Source organism: Dendroctonus ponderosae, unplaced genomic scaffold (assembly GCF_020466585.1).
Source record: "Dendroctonus ponderosae isolate FM_Combo_2020 unplaced genomic scaffold, Dpon_F_20191213v2 Dpon_F_20191213_1, whole genome shotgun sequence".
NCBI lineage: Eukaryota > Metazoa > Arthropoda > Insecta > Coleoptera > Curculionidae > Dendroctonus > Dendroctonus ponderosae.
In genome coordinates this window covers 56765560-56780388 of record NW_026017110.1, presented here as the reverse complement: position 1 = coordinate 56780388, position 14829 = coordinate 56765560, and the positions used below count along the sequence as shown (strand labels likewise).

General features: G+C 33.8%; 1 protein-coding gene across 3 annotated transcripts in view; it reads left to right on the top strand.

Moving 5' to 3' along the window:
• Positions 1-14829, top strand: part of LOC109537955 (solute carrier family 12 member 6) — a 98466-nt gene that overhangs the window by 50135 nt on the left and 33502 nt on the right. Inside the window, exon 1 of one of the 3 annotated variants that reach the window (XM_019904954.2) lies at positions 6352-6587. The exons of the other annotated variants lie outside the window; for them this stretch is intronic. Within the exon in view, the coding sequence (XP_019760513.2) occupies positions 6455-6587 (133 nt within the window). The 5' untranslated portion in view covers positions 6352-6454. Of the gene's footprint in view, positions 1-6351; positions 6588-14829 lie in introns of those variants that run through there. 3 annotated transcript variants of the gene reach the window in all.

Below are 14829 nucleotides of genomic sequence, written 5' to 3'. Positions count from 1 at the left end.
TTTGCTCGCGTTTATTCGATTTAATAAAAATATTTGCTCTATAAATCCTTTCATATACTAACTAATATACATTTTTTAAGATGCCCTATTTTGTATTCAGATAGGGACACTATTATACAACACCAAATAATACATTAAAATAATATAAACACAAACAATTTTCGACAATTTTTCACATCAATAAAAGTCGAAATTATTGTCTAACGTTCACTTTTTCAAAAACCTTTTCCCTTGCGCATAGTGCGAAATAATAATATTTGGGCATTGCCATATATTATTCAAAAAATGTAAATTAGCTCTGATATCAATATTATTATTTTGTATTTTGTTGTGTTTTTCCGAGTCGTATGGAACTTTTCTAAAATAATTTTTTATTGGCACTTTTCACAATCAATTCAATTCTGTTACCATAATATTACTGTTGGAAACATCGTTCAAGCAAAAGTATGTACGTTAATGCACATTAGATTGATTTGACTCAAAATCACATTTTTCATATACAGATTTCTTTCATTTCTAGTTCATGTTGCCAGTTCGCATTTAAGCAAATATATCGACATCTGGTTCATTTCCACATCAGACATTTTCAAAAGGTTCTTTATTATTTGGACGAAACCCACTAAATCCAATAAATCTACGTTTACATCTTCGCACAGATTATTTGATTGCTATAAGTAAACATGCTAATTACTGAATCAACTGAACAGGGCCTTGATTATCGTGATTGTCGTTTGATCGATAAATTAATTATGGCAAGGAAAATATCACATTCAAAATGCTGTGCATAATTTAATAAGTTAGTAGCCGTTTAATCGGGACACAAAGGCCATCTTTTGGCCTTTGTTGGATTCGACAACCTTTATCAAACATTTATTTCCAATTTAGACATTGAATAGAGGCAGGCAATCTTCGGACTTGACTATTTAGACTGTTGTTAGCAGACTGTTACCAATATTCTCTCAAGGCGAAGTGCAATAGTGCCCTTAATCTCGTAATGCCGTAGTGGGTAATTGAAAATTCTAACACCTTAATATTGCTGGAGTATTCGAATCCCCATAAAATTTTCAGGAATTGAATTTTAGCGTTATATAAATTATTAAATAGCGCAAGGAGTGAGTAATCTTGAGCGACTAATTAAAGTACAAGTTACAGACAGCTTGAGCCCTGAGCTCCCAATCGTTAAAGCAGAAGTAAAAATATAAAACTTAAATTTTACTATTCATGGGTGGATGTGTTGAACGAAATACCGTCTCTTCGAAAACGAAGTTCAAAACTGTGTTAATATGTATGCATGTTGTATTTTCTGGAGATTTTCCTATAGTTTTACATAAGGCAACATCTTTTTAGTACAGTTCTGTCAAAAAATCAGATTTAACTGCACTTTTATAAATTTGTTTTCATTAAAGATCATTTAATCATAGGTGGCAAAAAATTGGGTTTCAGCTAAAGATAGAATTCAAATTAATTTATAATAGGCAATCATGCCTTGCGTTGGACAACCAGCAGATTAGCCCGGTGTTCCGGTCATAGGAAGTTTACACTTTCACTATACTAATATAATAAAATTGCCTGTGAAAGCAGATTTAGTTAATCAAATATTATTCGACAATTTTGAACCACTAGATGTATGTTCAATTTCTAAACATACAAACACATTTGTTAACTTTGACTATGCACAAAGGAAGTCTTCTAGAGCTCATCCAGTAGATTCGATATTTCGGGGTGCAGCAAATGAAATTAGATGAGGATAAGGCACTCAGTCCACTGAGGATAAGGCATAATGAGAAGAAGTTTGTTCATTGCTCTTGAAGCTATTTGTTTATCTTCTGAATTCCCTCAAGCACGGGAGATCCACTCTAGTTAGATTATCCAAACGGTAGTAGCCTCATAATAAGGCTGCATTAGGGTTGTTACATTACCGATAAATTTAGTTCTAACTAAGCTGTTGAAGTTGTTCCTCGATATCGATTTCATTCGGGGTTGGGTAATAGCTACGGAGTACCACGCGAAAAACTCTTTTATCTTTCAGTTCAGTATTTGTCTCTTTCAGATGTTTAATGTGTTATGTAATTTTCTACACTTGTTGAGAATGTCTTGATCTGATCTTAACATAGTATTTTATAACGACTCCAAGGGTCATGTTTTTTACCTTTGTGATTTGCATATAAGGTTGAAATTGAAGCTGAAACTAACTTGCATCCCAAAATAAACATTTTCAAGGGCTTTAAAATGATAAATTCGCAATAAATTTAGTTAAGCACCTGGGAAAACAAATGAACTTTTAGTCTAAAAGTAATGATCACCACTCACATGCACACCACTTTTCATCGCTTGTTGTAGTGTCGAAATTACTACAAATCGCATTCATATTCATACTTTATTACTATTGTAAAAACGAGCCAATTTGGTATAGAATTTAATGTATAGACTTGAATAGATGAGAAATAAAATGTCACTTTATTTTCCACAATTATGAACAAGTTTAATGACACAAAAATCCAATAAAATCAACAAACGTTTGTTAAATTTTGCATAAATTAAATAAATATTTATTAAGCATTAAAGCCAATTTTATATTTATTGGCATATCTCAGACTTATAGCAGCAATTAAAATTAAAACTTAAGGATATTGCGCAGCGCTCTTGAAAGGTAAAAAAGGATACAAATAAACATCTTGTCAACCTGATACTAATCAGTGTAGTCGTACCTTGATCCTGCTAATTAGATGTCCGGAAAAAGAAGAGCTTTGATGAAGTATTCAAGCCGAAGCCAACTTGAAAAATGCAATTGTAGTATGTTTTCAGATTATCATTTTACTTGAAATGAAATCCATCTTAATTTTAGCAGTATAATTAATTTTCGTCTTTCATTCACCGAAAACGCGATTCGTTATCAAATTTTCCTAGAAACACAGAGTGGCATTAATTGATTTTCCAGTTTGATAAATGTAATTCAAAATGAGCAAACATTGGTTCTATTTAGACACATTAAATAACTCTATAACTAATAATTTATGTGTATCTCATTTTATTCAATTTTTTATTTTCATGTATATAATGGCGAATATTGTATCTTATTCAATCTAAATCTGCGGTTCTTCAAATGTTCTGGGGCGATCAGTATGTGATCAAATTACAATTAATTTAACAATTGTGTTTAGCGTTTTAAATAGGTGTATTGCATTTTTTAAACATATTGTCAGTCCACTTGTTTAAATATATCATATTAGGGGCCCTATAATTATAAATCGTTATAGAAAAAAATTATCTACCCCAATAGCTTAAAAGTTGTTCAAGAAAAACCAATTTTCGTGACCGTCTTGAGGGATCCATATCCTTGTTAAGCGGGAGCTACAAAAAAATTATAGGCACGTGTCATATCATTTTACGATGGTCTCTGTTGGGAGATTTTCTGCTTATTCGGCGAATTATGTTTAGGTCCACTGTCCGCAATATTTTATAATATTTTAAACTTGTTAACGCTTTTTCAAGGAATGGTTTTAGATTTGGAAAATTATTTTTTCTACTACAAAATGTTGTATTATTTTGTATCTTAATCGTAAGGTCATTGACAGTGATTCAACAATTACTTTTTCAGCAATTCAGACATTATATATTGGGTTATTTAAATAGAAATTTCAAAGGCAATAAATAAAACTTCTGTCTAAACCGCAATTAGACTACTCATAGAATACACTTAGTTATAGTTGCTTTGTCTAAAAACAGATTGTCCTTAGAATGCTTATTAACTAGTCAGTTTTTCTTCAGGCTAAGTGTTGCCAGTGTTGTAGCTAAGGTATGACACATTTTGAAACGTGTAAACTAGATCTTGATCTCAATCCAATGGTCAGAAATCATTTCAGTATTTTTATAGAGAATATTTGATCCTGCTGTTTTGTAAAGCTTTTAAAGCAGTATATTATGAAATATATTATGAATCATCAAAGTGTGATCGCGAGGTGCGCTAAGGCTCAGGCACCCCCAGGATCAGTTTCGACCCTATTAGCTCTATATTTGTTTCGCAAATAAATGTAGCAATATCCCTCTAACTTAAGCAAATATAGCAACAAAATAGCCAAAAAACATATCGAAATATAAAGCACCAATAGAGTATTTCACAACTGCATACGTCAACTCTCATCGACTTGGCACTACTTGCTGAGATCTGTGAAAATCCTGTTAAATTCCCCTATATATTTTGCCACGTTCCATTCTTTAATACGTGCAAATTTTAATAATATAATTAATTTTATTCGAACGTTAGATTACGGAATTTGAATACTTATTGCTGTACAAGTTGCAAGTTTTTTGTAGGCTCCAACTGCTGACTCAGTTTTAAAAGACCGCCCTATGTTGTTGTAAGGTTCGTTAAATGTTGACAACTTTTTTCACTCCTAAGTAACACAGTTGCTTTTCTGATGTTTACACAGCGATGCCGATACGGCTTGCCGTGCCGATACAGCGATGCAGTGCGCGACACTTTTTATGTATTGGGAGAAAACTAACCCAAACTAACCCAAAACTTTTCATAGTTTTCTCTGAAAATGTACTCTAAAGGCAACTATACTCTGATATTCTCAGCAATATTAGAAACAATTTTGCTAAGTAGCTATTGTTGACGACTGAAACAAAATCTGATGGCTGCGTTTTAGGTTTTGGCTCCAAGCAGAACTTTTTCTTAAGAATAACTTATTTCTTAAAATTAATCATAAAAACTTTTCCCTATGATGCGAACTTAAGTAGAGACACTGTATCTAACATGTAATAATGAGAGTTTGAAAATAAGATAGAAAGTGGGACTCTCTCGGTGGCTTCGAAATTCCTTAATCTCTGGCGCGGCTTTATAATAACATCATATGGTAACTGCGCGTGGCCATCACGAACTTTCAACCCGAAGTAGCTCATCTTGAATGCGCTTAAATGTTAATTGTTGTGCAAAGTGTCACGGCGTAGGAGGCGAGGTGTTGGGGCACACGGACACACAGAGCTGCATCAACACAAAAGTGTCTAAAGACGCAGTGTTACCCAGGCCTACTTCAAACCCTCACGGCATATTAACATTATATCAATTGTTATTAGACATCATCAACAAACTCTTTTTTCTTATTTATTAAACTATGGGCCGTTGGAATAAAATAAATAAACAAATCGTTGAAAATATTTTCATAATTTGGCGTTACACGATGTACAGTTACCTTTGCTAGTTTCAAATTACCTTATTTCTGATTTCATTTGCAGTATACAGTGAATTTATTTTTTATTTATTTATTAAGCCTTGGGCCACTGGAATAAAATTAAATAAACGAGTCGCTGAAAATATTTTCATAATTTGGCGTTTTACGATGTCCAGTTACCTTTGCTCGTTTTTAATTACCTTATTTCTGACTTGATTTGAAATTCAGTTAGGAAAATAAATGTTTAGCAACTCTATATAAAAACAGCAAAATTTATGCCGTACGGAGATTAAAAGGAAAAGTGGAACGAGTTTAAAAAGTTAAGGCAAATTAGTTATTTAAGGGTTTTCGTTCTGGAAGCCCACAAAATATGCAAATCAATTTTCCTTTTATTTCTAGATGTGGTTCTTCAAGTCATGTTATTCTGAAATTTTATTTTATTTTGTTTTCTATCGCACTTAAAATGCTATTCTAATTTAGCACGTCAACTATCCTTTTGCAATAATAAAGGTGACATAAATTTTCATTGACAATTTGAAGAAGCTCTACACACTTGTCTCATCAGCGAACTGTTTAGAATTCTTTATTTAGCTATGACTTATCAAAAGATCTTAAGCCGCTCCCCTGTGGTAAACCAAAATTGTCTGATTTTTCCCTATTTATTCGTATGTGTAATCAGCGAGTATTGTGAATGTTATTCGAATTGGTGACTAGCTTATGTAGAACTCCGAAAAAATATCGGCAAGGCAATTTTCGATACATGAATAAATATTATTTGGAAATTGAGGATTTCGTCAGTTTTTCACAGTGACGAGTGGATTTTTTGTTCAGGGTGGTTGTGATTACCTGAACATTAAATTTGACACGCTGTATCAAATTGTCAAGATCGGTTTCCACGTTAAAGTATAAATTATCTACAGCGAACCGATTTACAGATGAGGAGAATTTTTGAGTCTAGCAATGAAGCGAATGCGTTTTAAAAGCACTATGTGATTACTGTTTTGGAGTTACTGGGAGAACTTATTAGTAGGTCATGATTTGTTGAAATATTTAGCTCAAGAGAAAATATTGCAGCTTAATGGATATGGGAGCTATATATTCTGGACCAGCAAGGGAGATATATTTTGGAAGTTGCGCAGTATGAAATCTCGCAGATTTCATCTCCTCTCTGGCATCATGAGTTCAGTTTACAGTCCGCCCCTCGCCAGACTGCTGGTCCAGATAGGGCGGTGAAACATCGCGAGCATCCCTAACCTCCTTCCGGTGCGGTCGGGGTTGCAATGTCCAAAATTGGAGATGAAAGATCGGAACCTACGGAATCGAGTCCCTGCAACGGTGAGAAACTACCCTCCATCGTCGACGGCCACTGTTCTCCCACCATGGACAAACAGCGATGTATAATTGTGCCTAGAGGTACTTTTTTGCTTTATTAGAAAGATTTAATTTCAAGTGCCCGCCAATTTTGACATTCCCGCGCCCTCTCATGGATTTCCGCTAACCCTGGGTTTCACAGATAAAAAAGGAGTCATTGTAACTCTTAGGGATTTAACCTGACATTTTTTACGTTCCAATGGTCATAATAAATATAAATGTTATTAGTAAACGGCACTTGGGAACTGTGGAAAAATCCACTTGAGGTAACTTTTGGGATATGATACACACTTCTTTAAAAATTGCATGCGATAGCTGCAGCTATAACATCAAGTACCTTACTGTGTCGTGTCCTAGGTGTCCGCCAATATTAGTGTTTGTTCATGCAATTCTAATGCAGCCAAGGGTTGCAAAACACCCAGTGGATTAAGTTACTTTAATTTGGAGAAACTCAGAATAACATATTTTGCATAATTTTTAACGCACATATGTTGGTGGTTAATTTATCGATTCCGTTTGGTGTATTAGGATAAATGTGTTTACCACAGAGCAAATATTTGAGCGATGGTTGTCCCTTCAAATTAAATTTATATATGTTAATTGTGATGTTGGTCATTTGATTATAACCCCCTGTGTTCATGTTTTTCCTGAGAAGTCATTATGGTCGGAAAAACTTTCAACGTCCTCACATTTCTAGTCTCTATCTACATTTATCATATACATACACTTAAAATTCAGGTTGGAACCAAATAAAAACATGGAATTTATGCCCTCTATTGTCGATTTTCCTAAACTTTATATAGCCAGCTGAGGGTAAACCGTACATTTGGGATATCGATTCAAACTAGCATTACGCTTTGTCGCACCCCGCCCTGTCATAGGCTTTTAGAGCCTGTTGTAGCTGCTAACCTAGATTCTGGATGCTTCGCGGGATTGCCAAATCTGTTGGAATTTTACAAATTCCAGGAATATCTTACAATGAAAATGTTTCTTTCGTAAGGCAGTAAGTAAAAATATGCATTTTATTAAACCGAAATTCATAGCTGGAATATAAATCTATTAAAGCTACAATAATATTAATAAATGAAATTTTTGGCAAAACTATTCAAAAAAGTTATGTACGCTGTTTCTACATTACGTGTGATGAGTTCCGCTCAAATCGACTTATGTGTAAAGTTATAAATCTAGTTAAATGTTGGAAACCACTCAAATTGTCTATTCATTAAAATTTGAAAGTTCACTTTTAAATTATTTGAATTTCTTGAGCTCAACTTTTATTACATTTACTTGCTTCTCTCTAATTGAAAATTTTCTTCCAATAGTACGAAAAGTAAATGTGTGTATTTACATAATGCTTCACTCCATTTCACTAGTGTCTCTTAGGGGTTTTTCCAAAAGACAAATCAGCTGGAAATTCAAATGTTTCTAAAAAACGAATTATTTTCCATTATCAAAATGAAAATGTCGGCTGTTTTACGTTCCAAAATCGAATAAAAGAAAATATTGAAACTTAGTCAATACTAATTCTAGTGGAATTTATACTCCAAAAATAATATGCGCTACTCATAAACCCAGAACTAGCGTTTCGTGCCCATAAAGTTGCTCGGTTATCAACTTCTCTAAGTGGAACGTTTGGTACATTTAGACATTATTAAAGTGCAAAGTTTCCAAACCATATTGAACATCTGACAATGGTCATCGTTTTCGTGAAAAATCAGGCTATAAAATAAATGCTATTTTATTATTAAGGATATGGAACGGAGTTCTCGATAATTTCAAATTATGGTAAATAGGGAATTTGCACAATCAGCTACATTCGTTGGGATTATTAGCATTCCCATAAACCTGCTACCTGCCCAATTAGATTATAAACCGAATGACGCCCTGTAAATCTGGACATTATCCTATGGTATCGTGCCTGATTAGATAATTTTATTGCATTCATGCAATAATATTGAGATCCTCGTAAATATTTTTTCTGTCCTTTTGTCATTTTGGTTTCTGGTTTCTTAGCGCAGGGGTCCATTTTTGTAAGGCCTCATATCATAAATGTATTTTTTTTATTTTAAAACACTTCAGCAAAGAATCATTTCTATTCAAAAAAGCACAAACTTTGTATCGACAGAAATATTCGGAGTGTTTTAAAGGACAATTATTATTATTGCTCCCCGGATACTTTTAAAAAGTTCAAGACTCCATGGATCGATTCCCAGCTGCATTGGCGCCGTTATTTTATAGTGGACGAGGTCTGGGTAAAGAAGTGAGAAAATTGTGTTCATGTCTCCATCTCGCAACAAATTGATAAATTCCACCGCCAGCGTCTTGGAGTTTGGAATTGCCAAGGAAACTGATAGTTTTAGAGGGGAAATATTTGATGCATCTGTTCTGAAGCCGCCTACCTGCGGACCATTGGTCAGTTAAATTTAAAAAACTTTTTCTCTAGCGTGTGAAAGGGAACAGAAAGAATTGAAGTTCCGCCTTCTTTGAAATTGATTTCGTCGCTTACAGCTATATCAGGCTGGGAAACTTTTATTTCGTTCATTTTATAAATATTGTTATTTGCCTAATTAAATACGAGAACCGTTCATCAAGCTGCTAACGATATAATGAGTTTAAAAAAATTAATGTTCATGCATTTAGAATTACTTCATCTGCGAACAATCGATAGGCAGCCGTAATGGACCCCTTGAACTCATTAATATCACCGTCTTTTGTTCACAACAGATTTCTGGTTTCCGTTAATAAAAGAGTAGAAGGAAATTGGAACAATTCCCAGTAAGGCAATAACGAAGTGAAAGGGCCATCTTAAATAATTTGAGAACTTCCATTGTCTTAAAAAATATGTTTGTAACGTGATTAGTCACAACGTTTTGTTAGGAAATGTCTTGAACCTGTTTCAGGTGAGTAATGATAAAAATCCCCAACCTACTCTATTATATATCCCTTGGATGTAACCTGTGGGGTGTGACCGGGATGTAATCACTCATCCACGAAGCTTCAGGCCCTGGGATTGGGAGAGTAATGGCTTCCAGATATTGGGAATCTCTACGTTGCTATTGCCGACTTCATCGCTATTTTGGTTGATGAAAGCAGCTCAGTATATCTCTCATTTTCCTTCTTCCCTCTTCGTGCGTTTTTAATTTTTTCGAACTTGGTCGGTCATCTTGCGAGTTTCTTGATCAGATGAGCTTGTAAAGAAGAACATATTGCAAACTATGTTCCGTATCATTCTTTCCCATTGCATTGACCGTACTTCTGCATGCCTACTTTCCAATATTGTCAATTTGCTGCTTCCAATCTAATACTGGATTATTCATTATGGCACTCGGGGGCAAATTGAATACATATGTCCTTCTGTTTAGTGTGTTTCCAAGTTTCAATATAAGAAAGGAAATAATCGGCAGTATTACCTAATGTCGCAATGTTCTCTCTCTTGTGCTAATATTACTAAGTATTTATGTTATGTTAAATTGTGTCCATTTTTACTATGTCTTGGAAGTAATCTGCTACAGCACATATATTTCAGTTTGGTATCACCTTCAACCACATCTTTTTAACTCCTCGTTCTTTTTTTTTTATTTTACGCAGAAGAGGAAGGAAGATTCTTTGAAAAATTGTTTCGTTGTTGTTACTGTATCTATAAACTGATAGAAAAAATATTCTATTAATTTCTTAATTCATTACAAGGTTGAAAAGACATAGTCTGTTTCTCTGAAGCAATAATCTGAATGCTGTATTTTCATCTTCAGCAGCGATTCAAAACTTTCCAACTGGAGGTTCCTCCCATCTGATCTAAGATTTCGCGAATATATTGATGACTATCCATCAGTCATTAGATTACGTTTTTCAATATTCAGCGTTTAGAAACTGCATAATTTGCACTGAATAATTTTGGTTAATTTGAATTCACATGGTAAACTTGCATTTGTTAGTCAAAATGCCGATGGAAAGGAATATTGCTCATTTTTTACAATATTAAAACTTACAATTTGTTGTTCGGTAAAGCTCTATAAGCTCTATGTTGCTCAGAACTATGCAATACTTTATGAGGTTCAGTTGAAAATCAATTCCGCAACTTGAATTTAAATGCGACTACCGGTCTCGTACTAAGATGAGCCATTATTGTCACCAATTATTTCTATCGAATTCACCGAAAGTGAAAATGCCACTATTTCCAGAATCTGGCTGAAGAAATACCTACATGCAAAGTTTTTAGGTCAACTATTAGGTATTTAAAATAATAATAAATTGACTATTAATGTTGGTAAATTGAGCAAATCGCCATCGGCAAAATCATTTCCAATAGATACAACAACTACAAATAAAAATGAATGCAGATTTCAATTTTTCATCGAAAAAAATCACTCCTATCCGCAACTGTGGCGATACGATCAGCTTTTAAAGAGGATATGTATGGCAAGTATGAAGTATTAGTCTAGTCAAATTGAACGTTTGACCCTTTGCGGACCCGAAAACATTCACTTCTGGACTGACGAAAAATCCGCATATTTTAGCTTTGTGAATTTGAGGCATTATTTATTTCGCACCCCTTAGCGACACCCTGTATATATGTCATATGATATACATGCCTTGAATTGGGGTTTAAAATCCGCCCATGCAATTATGAAGCTTAAATCATCATTTGGGTCGTACAGAATGCAGGAGCATTCTGCAGAGCAAATGCCGACGGATTGTGTGTCTTCTGCATATAGATTAATGGAATAAAACGACCCATGTTCTGAAAGATCGCGAGCATAAATGCTTAACAATGGAAGTCCTAATACATTTAGGGGCTTCAATGTCCAGCAGAAGCATACTCAAATATTTGTACATGAAACTCAACACTTTATTTCTTTAGTCGCGAAAAGTTACCGAAAAAGTGTAAAATTTCAATTGACATGCCTGTTTGCAGAATCAAACGCCATCATATTTAATAACTAAATAATGTCATAATTCCAACCTTTTCCAGAATCTAAACTGCTTGTACATAGGATTTTCGCATTGATTTTATGTAACACTATTGTGCATAGTACTTATGTTGTTTATAACTGGATGACTCTTACTTGCAAAGTAATCCCTGTTTGATGAAAACCCCTCAACATATTGGGAATGTTTCATTTCATTAGAAGCTGCTATGTCAACAATTCTTCGCCATTACAAATTGCTCCGTAATGCTTTCTGGATCCAAATAATAAAAATCACTATGTAAGAATCTTACTCAATTAAAGAAACTCTCAGTATCCAGATTTTTGTTTGTGCCAGTTTAATTTAAAAAATAGAGCTTCGAAGTTCAGTTGTTGGAAATCTGCTGATACAAAAGCGCTGATGCAAAAGGCCTGATATAATCGATGCGAAAAGGCTTTTAAACGAGTTGCAACTCGATATCTCCATTACACATCTTATGGGTAAAAGCTCGCCTGACTAAGGGTCTGTAGAGGTCGGAGTTCCTGTTTATATTTATAAATCCACTTTTAAGTCAAAATATTTGCTGAAAAATTCAAAGGTTTCCGGAGGGAATCGGGAATTGGGGAGTTTTTAATTTTTTTTTCAGTTTAGTTTTATGTTTAGATGGAACGTAATTACCAACAAAACATACATTAATGGATATAGTACCTACTGAAGAGACTGTTAGAAGAAGCTACTGTCTGGATAAGAAGTAATCGAATATTTTGTTGATATATTACAAGACCGATTCACAATTACTTCCTGAACGAAGAACAATAATTTTTGATCCTAGTATTTCACCCTTAAAATTAGGAAATTAACACATCTAAAGTTCTATAGACGGGAAGAATTTGACGAAATAAACATTATGCTTTTTGTGCTCTAACGAACGTTAAAATTAGAGGAAAATTGTATAAAAGTATTAGTAGAAGGCAGATAATTTGATTAAATTCTTTGCATCTATTCAATGAAATCAAATATCAAAAACAGCTCTTTCTAATAAATGCAATAAATCAATTTCATGCGCTTTCAGACTGAAGAACTTTGGTTGACTGTCAATTCACTGAGCAACAATTCGAAACTTTTTCAAACGTAATTAGTATAAAATGCACAGAGGAACATGGGCTTGGAACAGGTAGTACCATCTTCGTATCGATTTAAACAAATAAAATATCTATTTTACTGCTACAGATTCTGATGAGGGCTGAATCCATTTTTGTCTGCTTAGATAACATTTCATGGTTGTATATTTCTTATAAACATTTGTAATAATGTTTAAACAATTATGTTATTTTTAACATTTTATTCAAGGATCCAGTAACGAAAAGACATGAGTTTAATTAATTATATCATATGTGTATTATTTTGCTTGCAAATGTTTTGCAGTCGTTTCCTTATACTTAGGTGAGTTGTCAATGATTAATTTTGCTCTTAACTTTCCTTTTCCTTAACTTTTATTAAGTTTTAGCTTAAATCAATTCGTATTTGCAACCTTCAATTACAGCTTCTTTGTGATTTTTCTTTAGGCTATTCTTATATTTATTTTGTCATTTCTATGTGTATACTTATGTATACATATTTTAATACATAATATCAATAAAAATAGTGAACTCATCGACACAATCAAACATTGTGCGGCATAAACTTCACATGGTTATATTTTTGGGGTTCAAAAGTTTCTAGAAACTCGCTCTGTTTGAAAACACAACTTAATAAACACATCCCGAATTATAATCAACTATAATCGCACGTTGATTCAATCGCTCGATCACTAACTAAATAGGGCGCGGCGCGATTGTTTTATATGGCAGTTTGGCAATACTCGAATATTCTGGTTCAATTACGGAACATTATCTATTCCAAATCCGACAAGTTGTCTCGAACTTTCAGAAATCATCTCGATGGCAGCGTCGTCGCTGCAGCTTGTTTTTTCGAGCTCGCCGCAGCAATACCTATTTATGCCACATTATAGTATTTCCTCATGGCTAATTCTTATTCTCACTTAAGTCTTCAACAACTCGAAATCTTGTGAGTCTAAATGAAAACTGTCCTGAAATTTTACATTATTTTTTTGTTTTCATTAGCTCCATTTTTATGTATGTATTTATTTATTTAAATTGTGGTTTATTGTGTACTTCGGTAAAAATCTGTTGTGCAGTGTGTCTAATAAATGTGTGCTTTGAAAAACATTAATTTTGTTTTTTTTTTATTTATTTTATTGGAGAAATTATTAGTCAATGTTTTGTAACGAAAATATACGTCGCTTATGGACGTCATTTTACTGCAATACAGGGTATTCGGAAAATGCGTTAGGAAATTGTTAAGGGTGATTCTACATGCTAAAATAATAGTAGTAGGTCATGTATCAAAAATTCGAAATCAGAATCTTTTTTGAGTTACACATTATCAAATTTAATTTTTTTACCTATTCTGCACATTTCTTCGCAGATCAAATTGAAAATTGGTACTAAGTTTTATCATGACTATATTTATACATGACTTTCTAGCATCTAGAATCACCCTTCAAAATTTCTTAATGCATTTTCCAGACACCCTGTAAATTGCATTGATAACCGGCTACAAAATCGGTTCACATGGACATAACGTTTGGTACTGGCGGGGTAAACCTGTTTGTATCTGATGTAGTTAGGGTTATTAAAAGTGCACATTTCGAAAACAAATGTTTATTAATTGTGGGCTTAGTTCTTGCATAGGGTCGCCCAGTATGGAAAAAATTAATTCTTCATCCGATTATTCCAGCCCACAGAGCAACTGGAAATCAATATTGAAAATGAGTTGTGCCTACTACATGTTAATTACTGATTTCCCAGTAGACGTGGTTGTTTATGATGAATATTAAACACTCCTGGTGACGTTTCGTTATATTTCCATAATATTTTCAAGCTTTTGTTCCAGTACATCGGCACCAATCCGTACGTGTTACTTTAAGAAGCAGCGAAAAACGAATGTTTCAATAAATCGCTCGATCATCCAGAAACCTTTGAGCTCTTGACCTTTCGTGTTGAGATTTAATAATTTTCTTATTCCGATAGTGAATTTTAATTACTCCGGGCCCTCTTCAATACGACCATGTGGAAAATATACTGATAGCCCGTAATAAACCCACGTCAGTCGGGAACTCATAAAATTATATTAGATCTTTCTCTACCGTTACAAACCGTGTTAATAACTTTAATATTTGTTGGACGTAGTCTAGAATACAAACAACTTGGGTCTGCGCCCACGTCTGAAATAAATTGAGCTTCGGGGTTTCCAACTGAATAGAGGTTTTGAATACATTTAAAGCGATTTGTCTAGGGTGAATGGTACGATGATTATT